This window comes from Zymoseptoria tritici, chromosome 1 (assembly GCF_000219625.1).
Source record: "Zymoseptoria tritici IPO323 chromosome 1, whole genome shotgun sequence".
Classification (NCBI taxonomy): Eukaryota; Fungi; Ascomycota; class Dothideomycetes; order Mycosphaerellales; family Mycosphaerellaceae; genus Zymoseptoria; species Zymoseptoria tritici.
The window spans coordinates 770,898-793,527 of record NC_018218.1 but is presented as its reverse complement, the minus strand read 5'-3'; the positions used below and the strand labels follow the sequence as shown (position 1 = coordinate 793,527).

At 54.7% G+C, this 22,630-nt stretch overlaps 8 protein-coding genes across 8 annotated transcripts; 6 read left to right on the top strand and 2 right to left on the bottom strand.

Annotated features, from left to right (window-relative positions):
• Window positions 1-2,596: 2,596 nt before the first annotated feature.
• On the top strand, window positions 2,597-3,059 carry MYCGRDRAFT_102049 (uncharacterized protein; the record flags this gene model as incomplete). Its single annotated transcript, XM_003857670.1, has 1 exon — window positions 2,597-3,059. A coding segment is annotated over one exon (336 nt), but the record flags the coding sequence as incomplete, so codon positions are not given.
• A 1,476-nt stretch (window positions 3,060-4,535) lies between these two features.
• On the bottom strand, window positions 4,536-7,941 carry MYCGRDRAFT_88763 (uncharacterized protein; the record flags this gene model as incomplete). Its single annotated transcript, XM_003855876.1, has 2 exons — window positions 4,536-4,580; window positions 4,705-7,941. 2 exons carry the CDS (start codon window positions 7,939-7,941, stop codon window positions 4,536-4,538), a joined length of 3,282 nt encoding a protein of 1,093 aa, XP_003855924.1.
• Window positions 7,942-8,196: 255 nt separating this feature from the next.
• On the top strand, window positions 8,197-9,101 carry MYCGRDRAFT_88762 (uncharacterized protein; the record flags this gene model as incomplete). Its single annotated transcript, XM_003857671.1, has 3 exons — window positions 8,197-8,406; window positions 8,510-8,667; window positions 9,059-9,101. 3 exons carry the CDS (start codon window positions 8,197-8,199, stop codon window positions 9,099-9,101), a joined length of 411 nt encoding a protein of 136 aa, XP_003857719.1.
• A 472-nt stretch (window positions 9,102-9,573) lies between these two features.
• MYCGRDRAFT_32028 (uncharacterized protein) lies at window positions 9,574-10,219 on the top strand (the record flags this gene model as incomplete). The annotated part of the gene is made up of 2 exons (XM_003857672.1): window positions 9,574-9,744; window positions 9,815-10,219. 2 exons carry the CDS (start codon window positions 9,574-9,576, stop codon window positions 10,217-10,219), a joined length of 576 nt encoding a protein of 191 aa, XP_003857720.1.
• A 496-nt stretch (window positions 10,220-10,715) lies between these two features.
• On the bottom strand, window positions 10,716-11,532 carry MYCGRDRAFT_32167 (uncharacterized protein; the record flags this gene model as incomplete). Its single annotated transcript, XM_003855875.1, has 2 exons — window positions 10,716-11,045; window positions 11,140-11,532. The coding sequence occupies 2 exons, from the start codon at window positions 11,530-11,532 to the stop codon at window positions 10,716-10,718; spliced, it is 723 nt and encodes a 240-aa protein (XP_003855923.1).
• Window positions 11,533-12,259: 727 nt separating this feature from the next.
• MYCGRDRAFT_102047 (uncharacterized protein) lies at window positions 12,260-14,221 on the top strand (the record flags this gene model as incomplete). Its single annotated transcript, XM_003857673.1, has 2 exons — window positions 12,260-13,090; window positions 13,141-14,221. 2 exons carry the CDS (start codon window positions 12,529-12,531, stop codon window positions 13,902-13,904), a joined length of 1,326 nt encoding a protein of 441 aa, XP_003857721.1.
• A 192-nt stretch (window positions 14,222-14,413) lies between these two features.
• MYCGRDRAFT_78124 (40S ribosomal protein S21) lies at window positions 14,414-15,002 on the top strand (the record flags this gene model as incomplete). Its single annotated transcript, XM_003857674.1, has 2 exons — window positions 14,414-14,481; window positions 14,545-15,002. The coding sequence occupies 2 exons, from the start codon at window positions 14,450-14,452 to the stop codon at window positions 14,771-14,773; spliced, it is 261 nt and encodes an 86-aa protein (XP_003857722.1).
• Window positions 15,003-19,472: 4,470 nt separating this feature from the next.
• On the top strand, window positions 19,473-22,582 carry MYCGRDRAFT_65067 (putative ABC transporter; the record flags this gene model as incomplete). The annotated part of the gene is made up of 2 exons (XM_003857675.1): window positions 19,473-19,859; window positions 19,910-22,582. The coding sequence occupies 2 exons, from the start codon at window positions 19,476-19,478 to the stop codon at window positions 22,580-22,582; spliced, it is 3,057 nt and encodes a 1,018-aa protein (XP_003857723.1).
• Between the last annotated feature and the right edge of the window lie 48 nt (window positions 22,583-22,630).

The following is a 22,630-nucleotide window of genomic DNA, read 5'->3' as shown; positions in this document are numbered from 1 at the left end:
AATCTAAATATCGTATCAGCTGCCAGTGTATGTCGCGTCTCCATCGGACCGCACTATAAAGAACTACCGCAAGCGCGAAGCTTCGACTCGAGATGGAAGACATTTCTCGCATGCACACGAGACACTTTATGTGAATCATTGCGGAGTAATGCAGGTAGCCGTCCGGTTGCCGCCAAGACGTCCAACACCTCCGCTCCTTCCCACTCTGCCATCGCGACTTGCCCCGCGTACAAACAAGGTCAACTTTTCGATCTGCGTTTCCCTTGCGCACTTCACCAACGAATCCACACCGGAGAAGGCGCGGTCGAGCAGTGAAGCGCAAAGTCGGCGAAAGAAAAACATCGCACTCCTGGCTACTCCTTCGTCCAACATGCGAACTTCACCATAGCCATGTGTCAATATCGATACTATTACTACGGAGGCTGCCAGCACCAAGAAACGGTCTTGTACGACTTTTGCGCAAAGGCGGTGCCGACAGTCCCAGACTCAGAATCAGATGCTGCGCCAGCGACTGCTTCCACCCATCCATCTTGCCAGGAGGAAGGTAGCGCCAACGACAATGGAAACAGAGCAACCAGCACTGCTGCACCTTCAGCAAGTGACCTCGCACTCCTACGACATCCTTCCTCCAACCTTGCAGTTCCTCTGCATCCTCGAGCGACATCCTCGCCAGCTTCACCATCGCCGACATCACCGTCATCATTACTACCTTACAGCTCCACATCGTCTCGGAAGCATACATCAAACAGCAGCACATTCATCATCACCCGAGATTCTCACGGAAATTCACCACCCGAGGCGGCCATGGCTGGCCTTGCCCCATTCTCGAACTCCAATCTTCGCCAGCTTATGACTGGAAAGTCAATAAAGATGGCAACTCCTGCGACAGCTCTCGGTGACCAAGAGCTTGACAGCGGCAAGGTATGCTCAACAAACCCATGCACACTCACGCTGTTCACTGACCTCACCACGTCCAGCCTCGCAGTACTCCGAGCTCGGGCTACCAACTACCACGCAGCGCTTTGCAGCCCTTTGAGAGTGCCGAGAACGCCTCACGCATGCCGCTCAACCCTGGCTACCCGCTGATCGTGCCCAGTCATGTCCCAACTCATGCTGCGCTTCCCAGCGGCCAGTCTAGACGCGACCATTCGGAGGCTGTCATCGAGACGTTCGAAACCCTCGCGGCAGACATCGATGCTATGAAAAGCGAGGTCGAGAAGTTGAGACAGGAGGCTTCGCGCGAGCTGGAGCAAAATCAGCAGGAAGAGACAGGCCTGGACGCTGGACGGTCATCTACACAATCCTCAACCACCAAGAGCAGGATCCCAGCGCCCGTGTCGAGGTCTGCCGCCGCGATTCTGCAGATGGAGCATGAACAAAGTCAGGATAAGAGAAGGGCAAGCCCGCTGCACAGAGACCATTCGAAGGTACCTCCGCCGACTCCGACGGAATTTCCTGAGCTTGGTAAGGCGGCATCTGAGGGTTACCCGAGGAGTGAGCCTGCCACGCGTAAACTTTCCTACGCCAACATGGCGACAACTGGCATGATGGAAGCTATCAGCCAGAGATACTCCACGCCGACCAGTGCCTATGCCAGCACGAGTGCATCAGAATGTCCTAACCGTGGTAACTTGCCGAGATCTATTACCACCGCGTCGGAGACATCTGTGACACCAGCAAGCACAGATTCTGATGTCTTCACATCTGCTGCTCAGAACACTTCGGATCTCAGCGACATCATATCTCCGCGTACTTTGGCGACTAAAGGACTTTCAAGCCCAACTCTCGCCAAATCCACACCCGCCAGTCCCACTGGACAAACGCTCAAGAATTCTCCCCGCTTTGCTCAACCCACAATGGCATCCAATCTTCGGACAGGAGAGACGTTACGAAAGGATTCTATCGTTGGCGTGACTGAAGATGGGTCTCCGACTAAATCGATGAGAACAATCACGCAGCGTAACGTCAAACGACCAACTTTGCCGGGAGGATGGATGGACTCTCCGAGACAACCTCACTCGCATGCAGCTGCTCCTACTGAGGTCGGCTCGAGTGGTAACAGCCCGTCGTATCAATCTGGAAGCAAAATTGGCTTGAGCTCGTCAGCGCCTACTCAACCTCCGCTGGACCAACCACTCCGGAAGAAGACGAGCACTTACATGTCGCCCACAAAAGCCACAGCGCAGCGGAGCATGGCGACGCTTGGCCAAGAGAGCGCAAAGCGGACATCGCCTCGCAAAGCTCTACCACGGCTCACCACCACGGTGTCGCCCGCCAAGAATGTGGCGAGTTCCGAGTCTGCTCTGTTCTCTGCTAGAAGCACCATGTCATCGGCGTCCGAGAAGATTAGCACGGAAGTGAACTCAAAGCGTGTGCTTGCTGGTCGTGGCATTCAGTTAGTCAACAAGACCACTGAACCCACACCGATCCAGATGAGAAATCCAGGCGCTGCCTACAGTCGTAGCTCGGCTGACATCCGGCGCCGCATGACTCTGCAACACTTCGTAGCAGATGCACTTGCTGGTCACGCTCAAGCAGCAAATCGCCCGTCTGTGACAAATACCACAAAGGTCAGACGAGAGTCTACCGGGAGCGTGCTCAACCCCATCAAAGCTAGACTGAATAAGGTCGGACTTCTCAATGGACAGGCAAACGGCTACGCTGCAGATGACGAGCGCAGTGAATCGAAAGCGCGCACTGCAGCCTTGCAGCCTGCTCTCTCGATGTCTCCACGAGCAGCACTTCACCTCCCTCGCAACGACTCCATGTCATCGGAGCAGCGGCGGGCAGCCATTGTGCCTCCTCATCTCCGGCATCGGACAGACGATTCGACCGTGATGAGCGACACTTCCCGATCTTCGAGTGTGGTTGTAATCACTACGAACAAAGCTTTGCCGGCACAGGCTCAAACACCATCTCTTCGCGCCACCGCCCAGGTGTTCACGCCAATGTCGACGTCGAGCATCACAGCGACGGCAGGAAAATTTACCGGCGTCAGAGGCTCTTTCAACGACTCGAGCAATGCTTCAGCACAAGTGCATCGCCATCAATGGACAAGCCCGGCTTTGGAGCGAAGTAGCTCTGCGATGTCTGCTCAGGGCTTCAGCTCAAGCAGCTACGCAGGCTCTCCAATGGCGCACCATCGTCCATGGACGGGAGCCATGTTTCCCCCTCCCGGTCTGACTGCGCCATCCTACGTGCCAACTATCGCCACCTCCAGCCCGGTGCCCACCAATGTGCAAGCTGGACAAGTCCTTCGCCCAAATTTCATACCCGAAATCAATAGTCTGCAGTGGACAATGCAAGACATCAACGGCCACGAGTCTCTTGTCAACTTCGGTCGAGCAGCCGCACCTCCAGTCACGACTCCTCAAACTCCAACTTTCTCCGCCCGGTCGGACGACACTTCCCCCCGCCGCACGCCAGGCATGTCGCCCTGGACCATCGGCGCGTCCGCTCAAGCCCGCGCGCGCTATGGCTGGAGAGGTGGCGACGGCCGTGAGATCAGATTCGTTAGATACGGACCCGACGCCGAGCGCGAGTCGAACCCACAGCTGGACCCCAAGTACATCAAGTACCCGATGTCCGGTGGCAGTCGCGAGCGTGGACCGAGGATGGTTGGCCAAGAGAACGAGGATGGATCGAATGACCTTCCGCTGGCGCCACGGTCGAGGCAGCAGTGGGCCGCGTTGATGGGCTATCCCAAGGTGCCGTGTGGAGACGTGGAGGTCGTCCATGCCGTTGAGCAGTTGCCGATGTTGAGTAAGACGAAGGGTGCGGGGTACTGTGGTGAGTGTGGGGAGGAGGAGAGGATTTGAGCGTGGTTGTGGATGGCATGATGGACTTGAGTGGGTGGGCTTGAGGAGCTGGATACTGGATACCTCTGCATGGATGATGGCAATCGGTGTGCTGCACGGCGGTTTCTGCTGTTATTGCTTTTTGCTACTGCATTTCTGATGATTGTTCTGTTGGCTGAGCAGATGATTCGGCCGTCCTCATCGTTTGGTGGATACAGAAGGACTTGGTGTACATGATACCCCGTCGGTAGAGCTTCAATGCCACCGCGCACAGGCGCATTTGCTTTTTATTGTCGTCGTCCTCGTGCAAGCGTGACCGTCCAAATTGCATCGCAGACATTCGTGTCAAATGGGGTATATGAATGCTTCAATATGTCAATCCTCACTTCTTCAACTGATTCCTCGCTCCGACTACCGCCCGACTCTCCTTGGCCTTCCATTCATCCCTCTTCACTTCCACCTTCTTCCCTTCCTCTTTCTGCTTCTCGCCGAAAGCCAGTTTCTCCTCCCTCCAAGTCCCGCCAACGCAGTCACACAGACAACCCTCTGTCGGACAGCCCACACCTCCCACAGCCAGGAACCACTCCTCCAAGCAGCCCGCATGCCCACCATGACCACAGAGCAAACACGCCGACAAGATCCTCGACGGACCGAATGGACTGCTCGGCATGCAACAATACACGCAGGGATTCTGTTTCCGACTGCAAGACTCACATTTAAGTAAAGCCACGTCGCCGGTCATAGGTTTGCCGCAGTGTCCGCATTTGACGTGCACGGTGTTGTCTTTGAGGAAGTCTTCGTATACTGCTGGATAGGCCGGGTATGCGATGCGACGGAGAGAAGCCGCGGCGTCGAAGAGTCGGTGGGAGAGGAGTTGGTCGTGGTAGGCGGAGAGTATGGCTTCGACTTGTAAGGGTTGAAGGCCGGATTTGAGGGTGTGGGAGAAGGAGGTTTGGATCAGGTCTGGGAGGGCGTCGGGCTCGGTATTGAGGGATGCGAGGAAGTGGTCGGCGTAGTGGGTTATGGTCTGATTGATCTCGGGAGTGGGGAGAGGGTGCGTGCGTGGCAAGAGTGGTCCCAGAAGGAGGACGAGGTGTGAGGCGACTTGTGGGTAGGGTTGGCTGATTGTGTAGTGTTCGAGGAGCTTGTGGAGCATTTCTATGAGAGTGAACACGGCGTGGCCTTCTTCGATTTCAATGTCGGCCTCGGTAAAAGTCGGCTCGTGTACTTGAGTTTGTAGTTCAGTGTGCTCCATGGACGAGAACGGTATACTGGAATGGGGTCTCTGGATTTCTTGTGGGATTGGCGGACGTAGTCCGTTGCTTGTAGGCGACACACTCTCTTCCAGTCGCGAAGAGCTGAACGGTGTCTTTCGTATGGGGATTGGAGCTGCCGGAGGAGCAGAGCTCGAGGGGGGCAAATCAATCGCAGGGGCGTTGAGGAATGGAAATCCAGCCGTCTTCTGCTCCTCTGCTGGGACATCTTCCGTCTCGTCATTCATCGGAGACATGTCGAGGTGCATGGAGCTCTCCATCGTTGCTACGCCGCTATATCCCAGCGTACCCGAACCTTCGAAGAACATAGACTGGTTGGCCGTCGACGGAACATCAATTTGAGCGTAAGATGTGGGCGGCGGCTTTCTCCGACTTGGCCGTTCAGCGACCATTCGAAAGTCGCCAGATCGAGAGCTCTCTAAAGATGCTGGAAATGACGGCTCTCTGGATCCAGCCGAGTCCTCGAGGAATTTAAAGCTCTCGGCGCTGTCGTGCTTCTCCAGTCTGGCAATGGGAATTCTCATCCCGTGCTTGTCCACGGGATCAAGACTTAGCGGTTCTTTCGATTGCGTACTCCACCGACTCAGTCTATCCCGGCGATGTGAGGCCTCGCCGCCAAGTTGGTTCTTGACATGATCAGTGAGATTGCCGACAGTCAGTCTGCGCTCTGCCGTGCCGCCCGCTTTCGGCGGAGAGTGTGTCCTGGTCAATGAAGGAGGCAAGGCAAGCTTGTCGTCCTTTTCGAACTCAGGCAGCTGCACACGGTGGTGAGAACCAGGATCCTGGCTAGGGCTCGAGGCTCTCGCAAGCGGTGTAGGTACATTGGATGTACTTTCAGGGACCGCAAGCTGTTGTGCAATCGTCGAGACTGGACGCAGACTGTTCGGAGATGCTGCCTCAGACTTCGCGTGCTGCGCTGCGATCGTCCTTGCGAGCCTGTCCATTGACGTCGATAGGTTCATCAGCGCCTCGTCGATCTGTTGCGGCGCCTTTGCAGAAGCCCGTTTTCGCTTCAGCGCGGCGCGATCTCGAAGATGGTTGTCGGTCATCAAGCCAACAATTTTCCACGTCTGAGACAAGGACCAGAAGCCAGCAGATAACGCATGACCTGCGTTTGCCTGGAAAGTTTCGCGAGCTGCTCGCCGTACATCTTCGTCGTTGGAAGCTGCTTCGATGGATGTTTTGCACCGCTCGGCCATCCAAGCAACATACTGATGACTGTTATGGCCGGGCAGCAGTCCACGACAAGCGACTTGCTGAGGCCGATATGACTTGCGATTGAGCAGGATCTCATCGAGTTTGAGCGTTGCGGTCTGACTCTGGCTTGACGTTGAAGTATTGCTTGCGGCGTGAGCGCGGCTTGTACTGCTTGATCGGTTTTGACCTTTAAGTGGTAGTATGCTGAGAAACGCATGATCAATGCTGTCATCCGCCCAGCTCCTACTCAGACCATAGTTCTTCTCCGGACTGCTTCCGAGACTGCCATTTGTGAACGAAGGAATCTGCTTGGGCACACGACGCACTTTCCTTCCTTGCGTCACGATAGAGACCTCGCCCAACGGCGAGACATCAAAGGCCTGCAGGTTGTACCTGTCGATGACTTTTGCGCTGTGCTGTATGTCGGTCTGCAGTAACGTGCCTTCACGCCCAACAGTCCAGAGCAGATCCTGCGAATGCCACAGCATATCTGTGGGTGCTGATGCGTAGGGCTGTATCTCTCGGAATGGCAGTAGTGGTCGGCGAAAGTCCCAGATGTGCATTACGGGATGCTCACGATCGTACGCGGTGACAATCTGTGTGCAGAGTCGTGCACCATTATCGTGCTGCATGGCAGAGCGGCAAGAGGGTCGCCACCTGGCGTTCATCGCTGGATACGGAGTCTTAATCTCCCACGCAGCTTTCCGCGGTCGATTGGCTGAAACATCAAACACTCGCAAAATCTTGTCCGAGCCGGCACTGACGATATGCTTTCCATCCGGGTGCCAATCAATCGTGTTGCAAGACAGGCTATGCGCTGGGATCCTCACTTTAGCGGACTTGAGATTCCTCATATCCCATCGCTGGATCTCGCCATTATCAGTGCCGAAGGCAAAGTCGACACCATCAGTGGGCGACCATTTTACATCTCGAACACCATCACTCTGACCGGAAAATTTCCGCTTGCTTTGAATAGCATTCGCCTGAGTCCGTACATCTCGCACGTCCCATAGCCTGACTGTACCGTCCAAACTTCCCGAGAGCAGCAGACTTCCCTTGTGTGGATTGAAAGTGATGTTGTGCACCTGCCGGAAGTGCTCGTGAAGTTGGGCCGCCTGCAACCCAGCATGGCCAAGATCATAGAGGATGATCTTCCCGCTCGACGTCGCCGCCGCGATATAGTTACCGCTATCGCCTTTTGCCCAGGCCACATCGGCAATGTCAATCGAGTAAATCTGCCGCGGCTTTCCCGAAGCATGATTCGGAGTACTACGAATGGCTGTCCTCAGGTTGAAGTCTTCGGCACAAGTTCCATCCTCGATCTTGACAGTCTTGAAGATCTCCTTGCCAGCAATGAGTGCATGAGTTCCAGTGTCATTGATGCTGATGGTCCGGATCTCCAGTCCCGTCCTGTGACTGGCAGTCGCATTCTGTGTCGCTCCGAGTGAAGCAGATCGAGTGAACTGAATGCTGTTGAGCGAGAGTCTATCATCGACATTGTCATGATGCGGACTCGTGGATCTCGACGAGTATCCTAGGAACCTGGATGCGGCATCTCTCGCTCTCTGCAGCGGTCTTGGAGGCGGGAGTGGTGGAGGTCGTGGGATCGACGCGGCGGTCGAAGGATGGCCTATGTAAATATGCTTGCTGTGCTTGGAGTCCTTGCTACTCATGGTGGCGACTTGACCACTGGCCTGCTCCACTCCATTGCAGATGAGATGGAGACTTCACGCATGCTATCGCAGCATATTTCGATGTTTTTGATGGAAGTGTTCAGGTCTAGATTGGTTCAATCGCGAACCCTTGACCGCGGCTTCGCCAAAAAGCTTGGCGGCGATGTGTCCTACTTTGGCCACTTGCGACCGACTCTTCTCCACCATCATCGCCTTCCATCGACATACCAGGCCGCGAGCCGTGGTCCGGCGGGCATGCCCGGCTCGAGCGCGCGGGATATCACTCCTGCTCCGAGCACTGATGAGGATGCCAACGACGATCTGGGGCTGGTGTTGGCGAAGAAGAGGACAACCGCCGCGTATCTGGAAGATCTCTCTACGAAAATCATGGAAAACATGACGACCGGCGATGGTATTCTCGAGTACCTCTCAGAAGACTTTGAAGTGGTCCACGAGGTTGAGAGAGTAAGTGCGAGACAATCTGGAGTCGCGATGTACTTCCACTGATCTGTGAATGTAGAACACAAGACCGACTCACTTTCAGACAAATAGCTCCAATCTTCAACAGCATCTGGAGACAATGCGCGCTCTCAAGAAGCGATGGCCAAATTGGGTCACGAAAGTCAACGATGCTTCCGCCTCGCTTGTGAAGGGTTCTAACACAGCAGATGTGTGGTGCTTCAGCGAGGGCGTAGGCACTCCTGATAATCAATGGTTTATCCGAGAGTATGTTACAGTTCTCAACTGGCGGCGGAGCACTGCGGATGGATCTTGGTCCTGCTATCGCATTCGTGGGATAGGCAGCGGTGGCGATTTGTTTTGATGTCGTTGGTTTTCTTTGATTTCATTTTTCGCTTCCACTTTCTTACATCGACATCAATTCATACGTCTCAGCAATCCTCTTGATCGAGATCAGACAGTCTCACTTCAACAAAGACCAGGCAGCGATCAGATCCATACTGAGAGATCCATCTCAGCGCCAGCGGAAGACGATGCAAAACATCCGCAGACGCTTACAGCCCCGGCCGAAAGAACGAACATACCACGCACGAACCCGAAATGGCCTGGCAACCCTTGCGAATCTGTCGCTATAGGCGAGTATACTCTCGATCGCCAGATTCCGAAGCATTCTGGCTGCCCGTGCGCTTCCGCTGCTGTAGGCGCTGAAGTCTTCCCCGTTAACCGCCCACCACCATTGGCCGAGATGCACTCGCAGATGAAACATCGAGACTGCGCCAACCACGACTTGATGGTCTGCACGCAAGACAGAAATAAAGTGCAACATATTTGGTGGAATTGTGTTGGCGTGGTCGGTATAAGTGAACGCATTTTTCCGGCTGGAGAGCAATTCTGTGCGACTTTTCATTCATATCATTTCTCCGACTTTTCCTTGGCTGCATTTCTTTTCAGTACTTCTCACGATAACTTTGGCATCTGCTGTTGGATTTGCTGCATTTGCAATACACCATCGGAGTCGATCACCCGCTGGCAGGGATCACAACGCTCACACACATACACACACTCCACACATCGTACGACCAACGACTCCGACCACGTCAACCACAAATACAACCACGAACATTCTACCACAACCGCAACTACATCACCACCACCACCGCCACATCTCCCAAAATGACGATCCCAGAATACAACGCCCCACCCTTAGCCCGGACCTTCGTCCTAATCCGCACCCTCTCCATCCTGGTCCTCCTCGCAATAGTCGGCATAACCGCCAACTTCGTCTCCCAAATCGTGGCCTCCAACATCTCTCCACCTCGAGAAATCGTCGCGACCCTCACAATCGTACGTCCTGCCCTTCAAACCCCATCCACTCAGCCCCAAACCAACTCAACTAACCCTTCCACCCTCCCAGACCAGCCTAGCAACCCTCTACACCCTCCTCACCCTCCCCCTCTTCCTCTCCCCCGCCTCCCGCTCCCTCCTCACCATGACCGTCCTCGACGCCCTCCTGCTCCTCGCCTTCATAGCCCTCTCCGTACTCCTCGGCAGACCTCTTTCCTTCCTCTCCTGCTACTCCATCTCCTCCAGCCGGTCGTCCATGGCTTCCGCGGCGGCGTTCGCCCAGGCTTTGGCGGCGGATAAGCCGTTGGATTTTGGAGTTTGGGCCGAGGGGAGTCGAGCGACGTGTTGGGAAGTGAAGATTATTTGGGGATTGGGGATTGCGGAGAGTGTGCTTTTTGCGGGGAGTGTGGTTTTGTTGCCGGTGCTTTGGGGGAAGCAGAGGAGGGGTGGGGGGAAGGGGAAGGGGGGTGTTTGAGAGGATTGTGCTGGAGAAGAGGAGTAGGAGGATGAAATCAAGGCGCAGGTTATGATGTCTTTGGGAAATGGTTGGAGTTCGATCGGGGTTGGATTTGCATTGCGTCGGGAGGGATTGGGAATATGAGCATCGCAAGATGATAATGGGTTGGTCTCGGCGTTGGCCCAGAGACATCATAATCACTAAAAGCTTACTGTCTTTGGGTTTTGCTTACTTCCTTTTCTGCTTTCTCTGTCCCTCGCAGCCTTTGGACATACCGTGCGGGACAGGCAGGACCAGCGTGGTGTCTTCCACGAAAACATGCAGCCATGAACGCACTGCATGCTGCAATCCCACATCTCAAATCGTACTGCAGTGGTTCGTCCGACCCTCCATGTTGGCTCGAGCGTGCCATTCCGGAGCAATGCTTGATCAGGCGAACGCCACATCCTTACCCTCAAAATCTCACGATCATACACTAACCTCTGTCCTCCGCCTGAGACCTACACAGCGCCACTCACATTCTCTCGCCAGCAAAGCGTCTCAGAATGACAGCAACCTCATCCGGCCTCGACAGAAACGGACTATGTCCGCCATCTGTCTCCAAGATCTCCCACCCAGCTTGATCCTGCTCGCTCATCTTCGAGAACATTTGCCACGAGATTGTCCTGTCGTCTCGACACTTAATCAACGTCCTCGGGAATTTTGTCCAGGCGGCGAACTGTACGGGATCAGTCATCGCGGATCTGGCCTGTGGTCTGAGATGGTCCACGGCTTGCTGAGCAAGATCCGGGTCGAGGTCGTTGTAGAATTTGATGAGAGGTTGGAAGGGAGTGAGGAGGTGGCTCTGTTATGGCGGGCTGTGGTCAGTCGTTTGGGTGAGGAGAATACGTGCGTTTGCCGAGCTATCGTGAAACTCCCGCTGCTATCGATATACTCACACTCGAGCCCGTACCAATTGGCAATTTGATGCCCATCAGTTCTTCTACACAGGAGCCTGGCAGGACCACAAAGGATGCGAGGAATACCAGTCGTGGGATCTTCTTTGCTGCAGCTGGGCTGAGCTGAGCTATGGCCTCGGAGCCAGCAACGCCGCCGTAGCTGTGGAACACGGGGAGAATGGACACCGAGTCAATGGCAGCTTCTTCCATGAAACCACGAATGTATTCGGCATCCAAGGCTAGAGCGCCAAATTCCGGTGTGTCGCCGCCGGTGGAAGGTAAATCCAAGGCCGATACCTTGTAGCCGGCTTTCTCCAGGCAGTCTTGAAGGAGATGGAAGTGCCAGGCTCTATGAAAGGCGCCGTGGATGAGAATGATGTGTGGTTTGGACATGTCAGGATGTTGGTCGAGTCGGTTTAGATTGACTGATGGAGGTGGAGTAAATGTGTCGAGTGAGCAGGGCACCCTGGTATGGCGCGAAAGTAAATCGTTCTTCGTCGTCCGGCACTTACTGCATTCGGCAGGCGACTAGGATGCCCTGGAGGATGCTTACTTGATTTCCATGGATGATGGCGACGACCGAGCAGGGATGTTTCTCGACCACATATGTTGTTTCGCAGTAAGTCATGCTCGAGACAGACATATGTTGTGCGATATGGCATTTGAGTAAGACATCAGCTGGTGGCCTCGTTGCCGTGGCATTGCGGTTGCAGACAGAGACAGATCCGACGAGAGCACAGCAGTGTTCAATCTCATCGCAGCATCACTCACACCATCATATCGACCTCGATCGATACCTCAAAGTACATTGTCAAGTCTCCACACTTCCCAGCAGGCCGCGTCGTCGTCGTCTTGTCTTCCCCAACGTGAATTGGTCATGCACGCTCAGAATAGAAGTCCGCCACTGGGAATTGAATCCTCCGGGCCGCGTGGACGAATGACAGCTGCGAGGTGATCGTGTGTGACCCTTCTTTGTTCGCTTCTACTCCGATCCGCCCGTCGCCAAGCAGCCCCAGAACTCTTTGGCAGTAGCGGCGCCCGCTATTCCACGTTCCATCCCCCTGGCCGACCGACCTCGAAATCTCCTTCGTTTATACCTACTACGATCTCTTGCTGCACCTCTTCTTGGACCTCACTCTTCATCCCGGTATTTCTTATCCATCTCCTTGTCGTACGCCTTGCGTTCGATCCGACTATCGTTAAACACTTCAATCACCTCAACTCACGATCGTTGCAACACCAATCGTCGGTGGCGAGAAACAACCGTTCGCATTCCAATCCACGGCGCGCTACCGAACGGTTCCAGCCTGTTTCGACAGCAACACCACCGCTCGCTATATCCTTGAACACAACCCCACGAACCTTGAAACCCGCAGAACCTCACCAACCATGAAGCACACATTCAGCGCTGCTGCTGCGTTGATCGCAACCTTCTCCCTCGTCGCCGCTCAGAGCGCTCCCAAGTGCGGTCCCGGAAACAACTGCCCTTCAGACGCACCATGTTGTTCACAATACGGTCAATGTGGTGCTGGTGCATACTGCTTGGGAGGATGTGATCCCGAACACTCTTTCTCACTCAAGTCTTGTATGGCTGCACCCACTTGCAAGAGCGCCGATTACAAAATGGATTCGATCGACGATATCGCGAAGAACACAGTATACCTGGGTGACGCGTCCAAGGCGAACTGGGTCAGCTCGGGAACGGTGGTGGAATACAACGACGATTCGGTGCTGCTCACAATGGCTCCATCGACTGTCGGCACCTTGCTTTCGAGCACTCATTACGTTTGGTATGGAAAGATCAGTGCGACCATGACCACATCACAAGGTCAAGGTGTTGTCACTGCGTTCATCTTGATGAGTGATGTCAAGGATGAAATCGATTTCGAGTGGGTTGGAGATGATGTGACCTCTGCACAGTCCAACTACTATTACCAGGGTATCACCAACTGTAAGTTGTTCTGCCAGTCGCCGCAACGAACAATCACTAACACATGACAGACCAAAACATGGTGCCACTCAAGGTTTCCGACACTCGCCAGAACACGCACACCTACGAGATCGACTGGACTCCAGACAAGGTCACTTGGTCCATTGACGGAAATGTCATGCGCACACTCAACAGGGATGATACCTACAACGAGACCACCAAGGGTTACAACTTCCCTCAGACACCCGCTCGTGTTCAACTTTCCCTCTGGCCAGCTGGGCTGCCGTCCAACGGTGAGGGCACCATCGAGTGGGCTGGAGGATTGGTCAACTGGGACAGCAACTACATGCAGAACGGTTACTACTACGCCATGATTAAGGATGTTACCGTCGAATGCTACAAACCACCAAGCGGCTCCGGCAACGGCGATGCTTACTACTACACCAGCGTGGCCGGTACGGAGGGTGATGTACAGATTGGTAACAACGACACCGTCCTGTCCTCTTTCTTGGCCACTGGTGAGAACCCGAAGTTTGGAGGATCCAGCGATACATCCAGTGCCAGTGCCCAGCCCACCCAGCAGGTCGAGACTGTGCCTGGTATCTCCGGTGGCGGCAATGTCGCGAGCAGCGGGCGTGCTCCCGTCGACACTGGCGGCGACAACTCTGGAACCTCCGCTGGCGATGGTAACACTGCCCTGTCCTCCGGCAGCGGCGGCAACACTTTCTCGCAGGGCATGTCCAGCGATGGCACCAACACCAGCGAAGCACCCAAACTTGCTGCTGGCAGCGTGGTGGCTCTTCTCGGATTCTTCGTCGCAGCTTTGACGCTGTAGGACGGGTTTCCTCAATTATTACGACAGATGTGACTATATGGAGATTAATGCCTCAGATGGCTTCCGGTCCTTTATGAAACAGACAAGAGAGACAGCAAAGAGAGACAGCAAGTAGAGACAGCAAAGCGAGACAGCAGAGAGAGACAGCAAAGAGAGACAGCAGAGAGAGACAGAAGATGATGGAGGATGTATTGACGGACAGTGTCGATTTGGAAAAAGTGAGGTTTTGGTTCCAGTACCTCTTTGTGGATGACCATTGGGATTTTGGATTATTGCATAGCGTAGTACAGTAATGGTCCAACGAATGAGTGTGTTCAAACCTCTGGTGTGCGAAGTGAATCACATGCTGAAAGCCGCGTAGACGGTGATCCATGTTCAAAAATCTGTCAGATTGCAGCCTGAGGCAGGAACAAAGGGCTTCGCCAAGCCCCACGAGAAATCGACGCTTCCCTTCGAAACGTCAATCTCGAATTCGATGGTCAGCCGCGAACCAGAACACCACACCTCACCCCAAACTCCACCAACACACACAAAAACCCGTCAACATGGAGAACGAACGCGGCGAGCTCGTCGACCTGTACGTACCCTCCCCATCCACCTCCTCACTCCCACACCCCGTCTGACATTCCTCTCCCGACAGCTACGTCCCCCGCAAGTGCAGCGCAACCAACCGCATCATCAAAGCCAAAGACCACGCTTCCGTGCAAATCTCCGTCGGCAAAGTCGACGAGAACGGCCGCTACACCGGCGAGAACCAGGTCTACGCCCTCTCTGGGTTCGTGCGCGCCATGGGCGAGAGCGACGATTCGATCAACCGATTGGCGCAGAGGGATGGGTTCTTGAAGGGGGTTTGGAGTGGGAGCCGATAAGCGGGTCGTCATGAGGAGGAATGGGAAGGTGGGAGAGGGAGGGAGGGATGCGATGGAAGGATGAGATGGTGAGGATACCACCTGCCTGATTTCAAGAGATGTGGGTGTGGATGGGATGGAATGGGATGTCATGGCTGATGAGAGGATTGTCGAATGCAGATTCTCGTTCAGCAAGTCCTTTCATACGGAACATACCGGACAACATACTCGACGCCTTTCTGCTCTCCTCGGACATCTGTTTCTCGTAGCTTTGTCGGAGGCTGTGTGCAGCACTTGACTGTGTGGGCGCACGGCGGAAGCTGAATGTCAACTTTTCGGAATCATCTTTTGCTCACGGCGATTTCTGCAATTTTGTTCCCAGCGATATCACACCTCACCTTTAGCGCAAGTTCACCCTTTCCTCCATATCGAGTCTTTGAGCCTTTGCACATTCCTTCTTCCCGTCAGATCTCTGCTTCGTGTCCCTCCTATCTCCCTCGTCCTCCACTGCCCTCCCAACTCCCATTCCCATCCCTCACAAAAGCAAAACACCAACAGGCCGACAAACGGCCTTCTCCCTCGCCCGCTCTGCCTCCCTCGGGACTACAGGTAGTGCAGGCTCCCATGAGAGAAGAAGGAAAGGCGCAACTCCCCCCATCGAAGTCGAGGAACCACACAGTCCCACGGAGAAGCCAAAGCCGTCGGGGTCCCTCGGGAAACCACGGCTTCGGGGAATCCGGAAAGACTGTCCTTGTTTTACTGCGTTGGGGTGGTTGCACGGCCGAGATTGATTTGACTTATCGAAGTCGCCTTGAATGGCTGCAATCTGGGAGATTATGGGTTGCGGTACAGATACGGGCGGGACATTTCGCTTTGGGTGAGGTGGGAGAGAGGAGCTGCTTGGACGTCGTTGACTCAAAGGATTCGAGAAGGAAAAGCACTGCAGAGTGCTTTGGAAAGAGGGGGACATTACAAAAGAACCGTGGACAAACGTCTGGCAGTGATTGAAAACGGCGACTCACACGACCCTCGGCAGTGAGCCGAATCTCTCGCCATCGTCTGCGTGGCAAGCCCGAGTCCTTGAGCCGGACCATATGTTGTCCAAGAGAGTTACCCGGTGTAGACGCTATCAGCTGGCCGAGCCTCTGTCTTTCAAGATGCCACCGCTACCAATGAGGGAAGCAATGCTCATGACCGAGGCCTTCAAGCCAATGACCGAAGCAATGCTAATGACCGGGGCAGTGACACTGCTCTTGTTGTCGCCGGAGCTCCGCCCTTGAGGAGGGGGGTCACTGTTACGGAATGTTGCACAGTCGCCTATCGATAAGCTGGAAGCTCACCTTCCAGCTTCACGCTCACATTCATAGACATCGTTGCAACTACAAGTCTATTTCATCACATCAGTCCCTTTTACGATCTCCCGTGTGGCAGACAACGGCATCGCCCACTTCTGCAAGGACTCGTTCGCAACATTCTGCGTATGCTTACCTCCCCGACCACGTCTCGCATGTCCTATCGAATCATGATAGATCGACCCGAATTCCGCCGGCAGCAAACACCACATCAGCTGTCACAATGGGTTTGTCGTGAGGAGCTATTTCGCATATTGGCTCGCAGACGATCAAGGGGAATTTGATCAAGTGTCCGAATAATCCGGATGGACGGTGAGCTTGTAAGAGAGGTGTGGATGATCATGGGCCTTATTGTTGAACTATGCGGTCTTGTCGACGACGAGGTAGGAGGAGAGTAGGGTGGTGTAAGAAGGGCAGGATCGCGCTGGGTATTGAAAGAATTGAGGCGGGTGGATAATAAAAGGGCTAACAAACGCTCGTGGTCGACGCTCTGCTTTGTCTTGTTTCAATTCTTTAGCTGTGGCGAACATCTCAACGATCATAGCTACTGCATGTATGCGAATGACCAACATCTACTTAATGACACCCCGGGTGTGCACGGATCGTGACGAGGTTGTCCGGTGCCGTCCGTCTTCGCGCAAAGTGGCAGTGTTCGGCCACGGGATGATTCAGGGCGAGCATGTTCCACAGAGGTTGCTTTGTGAGCGAGGTGGCTAGGTCGAGGGCGGTCTATGGTGAAAGGGGTGGACGGACGGTGAGGCCGAGAGGATCAAGACCCCACAGCTTGTTCATATTCAGTTCGTAGCCCATGTCTCAACTATTATTGCTTCAGCTACCATCATCGCCACCAACCCGCTGCCGCTCGCGGCACAGGGAGAAGGCTGCAGACCCGAGGTCGGACATGTCGAGTGCTCAGGCAGACTGTCCCGCTCCAGAATCTCCAGAACACCGTTCCGCTGCTTCGCTTCTCCGCGGACCGGCCGTAAAGCAGCACCGCCGAAGCGCGAGACCGAGCAGACCCGATGGAGCCGCATGATCGTATCGAGCGGGCGTATGCAAACCCTGCATCTCCACTTCTGCGCTGCTGCAGACATCGAAGGTGTCGTGCGACTTGGTGCATGATTACAGTGCAGTACAGGATGCAGTGTCGTTCTAGACCACCAGCAACGGCTTCTGGCGGGGATTGAAGGCTTCTTCCGCGCAGGGTGGTTGTCGAGGTGGTACAATCTCCCGAAGCCAAGGGGCGGTGAAGTGACTGAAGATCCAACGTTTGTGTGCGACAAAAGTGTACGCACGACCTCGGGGCATTTGAGCCGATTGCCCGGTCCCAGTCTCGCACTCCGCTGCAAAAAGCTCCCCGAGTTCACTTCGACTTCTTTGACTGTGCTTGTTTTCCAAGACTGGGTTCTGGACTCGGCGCGGCACTCCTCATGAATGTTCGTGGGTTTTTGCAACTCGCGGTGTTGGATTTGGTGCAGCAAAGTCGACCTCGCTCGGGTGGGTCCGACTTCTCAATTGACAGCGCGACGTCTTCTTCCACCCATTTTCCGTCCTTCTTGATGGTCATTTTGCGGAGAGATGTCGCTAGGAGGAGGACCTTGACTTTTTGCATCTTTTCTTCTTGTCTCTATTTTTGGTGTGTTTTGGTGGACGGGAAGCGGTAAAAAGGTGTTGGGCATCACACCACGGCTCTTCAGTGAAGTTGAACGCATCTCTGGCATTGTTGCGATCGATCTCGGCGATCAATGTGCTTTGTTTGTCTTTTGAGACGTGCGCATGTCTTGGAGCTGTGGTCTTTGTTCGCAAGCGGATTGAAAGCGTGAGATGCGGTCGGTTTGGAAGGAATTGAGGGCTGGAATGTGAAGACGGCTTCGGGACTCTGGAAGTGAGCGCCATCGATGATGACCTACCTTGACTCTCTACCTACATGATAAGGGAAAGAGCCCTCGCTGCCGTTTCTAGCATATCTCTGTGTGCTCGATTGAAGGCATCAACATGGCTCGTTGAGATTCTGCTGATCGAAAGTCAACGAGCGGTAAGCAGTAGCATTTCTTTGGCTGCATGCAGTGTCATGACTTGCTGATCCGAGAAAGACTATGCATATAAGCGAAGCAGGAGTGCAGATGTAGCTGCAGTAGTAGAGACAGAGCTGCAAGGTAAGGATATAGGGTATAGGATCCCATGCCGGTAGAGCTCAACCCCTGCAGCTTGTGTGCACACGACACACTGCTCGCGGAGAATTTTGTCAAATTGATGAGAATGCAGTGTGCCGTCGGAGCCTTTGTCGCTGCTGCATAATCACACAAGAGATGGATGCTGTTTCCAGCGGTGGCGAGTGCGCCATGATGGAGGCTGAGGCCACGAGGCGGTGGGTCGAGAGTGGAGTGGATTGTGCATGGTGGGGTGGTGGCGGCGGCGGTGATGCCTGCTACCGCTTTGCAGTGAGAAGTTCTAGACACTGAAAGATGCAGTACAGTACCGTCTTGGGTAACGTGGGTCAGGTGTCTCCTTTGTCGTACGCACACATGCTGCCGCCTGTAGACTGTGGGTATATTCTATTGCACTGCTGTGCCACGGAATGAAAGCAGCAGCGCCGAGAAGAGAAAGCAACGAAGGCGGGCGGAGTTCTACGGAGGTTCAAATGGCCAGACCGCAATGGGCTTCTGAGGGATTGTGGATTGTGCATGGTCAGTGCAAGGATGTGTCTGAGCTGGTGCGACGTGAACCCATCTCTCTCTGTGCAGCAGCGACATGCTCCCCTTCTCTCCCCGTCACACCCCAACCTGGAACGTCTCTGGTCCTCTTGGATCGCCTTCCGTCCGCTAGCTCCGAACTTAATCGTCCTAGGTGCATGTGCAGCACTGCGCATGATCGAGGTTCTTTTGCTGTGAGTGTGTGGTGTTCTCTTGTACCGGCACGAGGTGAGAAGAGTTCCTTTTAGTGAGTATCGCCGTCGTCTATTCGCACCACCGTGACCACCAGAACCTGACCCGATCTGACATTGATTTCTCACTAGCCACGGAAAGGCAAGTGCACTGCTTTTGCTACTACTTCCCAGGGTAGCACGCGGTCATCCTTCTCCTCCTCATCCTCCTCCTCTTTCGACATTCACTATTGCCATGATCGCCGGATCACCCCTCTGAGAACCACCACCACCCACCGTCGATCATCACAAACCTCCCCTCCTCTGCCGACCTACCCCTCCTCCAACTTCAACAACTCTCCGCCACCACCACACGGTCGCTACATATCTCGAAGCCAACGCATGCAGTGGCGTGCCTGTCCACGCAGGAACGCTGCCCTGCGCATACCTCGAGCCCTCACCAGCCGCAGCCCTCCCTCGGCTTGAAGAGCACCTCCATCCTTCAATCATGGCGGAAGCCAACCAACAATGGGTGTCCAATCCTGTAGCACAGCGTGTGTTGAGCTACCTGCAGATCGCCTACCCGATCATCCTCCTGATCCTCTATCTCCTCGCCTTCACGGCTCGCAGCATCGTCGCAGCCGGAAAGGAAGAGCCAGTCGTGCAAGAGTCGGAGCAATTGGGTCCAGGAGGCAAACCACTGCCTCCGAGGAAGAACAACCAGCCAAAGAAACACAGCACACACGATCTTGATTTTAGCCGGCCGAGGAAGTTGCTGTTCGAATGGCTGTCAGTGGGCGTCATACTCAGTTTGGGGGCCAATGTCGCGGTGATCATAGTCCATGCCCTGCTTGAGAGGAAAGAGGGCTGGTGGTGTGGAGAAGCACCCACGGTGAGTCTGAAAGAGCATGCAAGTTGGATTGACATATACTGATGGCGTAGATTTACCTGGTGGGAGCCTTCATGGTGTACACCCTGATGGTGATCCACATGATTGAATCCATACCATCTCCCACGGCAGCGCACTACGTGTCATGGATTGTGGCGGCATTGATGGAGATTATCCTGCTAGGAGCCTCATTCGCGCTGTACACTTCTGTGCACCGGGAATCCAAGGTCGGAAAGCCACATGGAGGGGAGATACGCCGAGAAATGACCACATGGGAAATCACCGAAGTCGTCATCGACATTGTGCGGCTCTTCCTCATCCTTGCTCTCGTGAGCTTCTACACGCTGTTTGTCTACCTGCTGGGTTTCGGCAAGAGACAGGAGACGAGCCACGAGGAGGAGAGAACAGCATTGCTCGCGAACGGAACGCATGAGAATGGAAGTGCCAATGGCAATGGATCAGCCGTGGGATACGGAACGCAGAATGGCAAACCAGCCGCACCACAATCACGCCAGGAGGAGGTCCCAGCGGGGTGGGAAAAGCCGAAGCAGACGCCCTCTCGAAGTTGGTGGGAATACCTGCGAGCATACACTGTGTTCCTGCCATACATATGGCCAGCAAAGGACCGCAAGCTCCAGATCAACTTCATCACTTGCATTGGCATTGTGATCATACAGCGCGCCATTCAACTAGCTGTTCCCATCCAAGCAGGCAATATCACCAACATTCTGGCCGGCAAAGATCCCTCCGGCATTTACATGCCCTGGTTCGCCATCGGTCTGTACATCCTCTACCGGATCTTCCAAGGAGGCAACGGGCTTCTTGGAGCTGCCAGGCAGGTATTATGGATTCCGATCGAGCAGTACTCGTACCGGGAATTATCTGTAGCAGCCTTTGAGCACGTGCACATGCTCAGCTTGGAATTCCATCTGGGCAAAAAGACTGGCGAGGTGCTTTCTGCGTTGGGCAAAGGCGCATCGCTCAACACCTTCCTGGAATCAGTCACTTTCAACGTGTTGCCCATGCTCGTTGATCTTGGCGTGGCCATGGTCTACTTCCTCATTTACTTTGACGCCTACTATGCTCTGGTGATCGCCGTGGTCACATTCTGGTACATCTACATCACCATCCGTATGGCCTCATGGCGTGCAGACATCCGCAGACAAGCTACAAATGCCAGCAGAGAGGAGGACGCCGTCAAAAACGACTCGATGATGTCGTACGAGACGGTCAAGTACTTCAATGCCGAGGCATACGAGTTCAACCGCTACCGGGATGCGGTGAACAAATATCAGAAAGCCGAATACCTGGTCACGTTGTCTTTGGCGTTGATGAATACCATCCAGAACTTGGTGTTCATGGTAGGCTTGATCGTGGCGTGCTTCATCGCGGCATATCAAGTCACCAGCGGACTGATTCCGGTCGGTGATTTTGTCATTATGCTGACCTACATGACCCAACTCCAAGGACCGCTGAACTTCTTCGGTACCTTTTACCGAATGATTCAAAACAACATGATCAATTCGGAGCGAATGCTGGAACTGTTCAAGGAACAGCCGACAGTGATTGACAAACCTGATGTCACGACATTACCCAGCTGCGAAGGAGAGATTCGCTACAATGAGGTGAAGTTTTCATACGACACCAGGAAGCCAGCATTGCAAGGACTGTCTTTCACATGCGCTCCAGGCACCGCAACAGCGCTCGTCGGTGAGTCAGGGGGAGGCAAATCGACCGTCTTCCGACTGCTCTTCCGCTTCTACAACGCCGAAGCCGGCAACATCCAACTCGACGGTCACGATGTGGAGAGCATCACCATCGACAGCTTGAGGAAACACATCGGTGTTGTGCCACAAGATACCATCCTCTTCAACGAGACGCTCATGTACAATTTGAAGTACGCCCGACAAGACGCCACGGACGAAGAAGTCTACGCAGCTTGCCGTGCCGCCTCCATCCACGACAAAATCCTCGGCTTTCCCGATGGATACGAGACCAAAGTCGGCGAGCGTGGGCTTCGCCTCTCCGGTGGTGAGAAGCAACGAGTCGCCATCGCCCGAACCATCATCAAAGACCCGCGCATCATCCTCCTCGACGAAGCCACCGCAGCCCTCGACACTGAGACAGAAGAGCACATCCAAGAAGCCCTCCAAACCCTCGCTCAGGGTCGCACCATGCTCGTCATCGCCCACCGCCTCAGCACTATCACCATGTGCGACCAAATCCTCGTCCTCCACGAAGGCAAAGTCGCCGAAAGCGGCACCCACCAAGAACTACTCGAGAAAAAGGGCCGCTACGCAAGCATGTGGAAGAAACAAGTCCGCGCCCAGCGCGCCGCGGAAGAAGCCAAAGTGCTGAAGGATAAGGCTGACAGACTACGGCGGGAAAGCATGGACAGCAGCGCCGCACGAGGTCGAGGCGGGATTCTGGAGGAAGACACACCGCCTTCCAGCGACGAGGACGATCACCTCCATCGTGCGTCTGCCGCGGGAGGTAGTCGCAGCGCGAGTGCCGGCAAACAACGCGAACAGACGGAATTTCAACGCACGTTATCTCTACCGGCGGATTCGGCGGTTCCGAACGCGCAGATTTCGTCCGCACTGACGAGTGGGCGAGATACGGGCACGGATATGGCGGGTCCGAGGGAGGCGTTAAGGAGTGGGACGGTGAGGAGTCCGAGTCCCGTGCAGGAGGAACCGTTTGGACGACCACCTGGCCATCCTTAGCAGGGACGGTCGGATGGTGGTACCAGCGGGGGTCCCAGTCTACTAAGA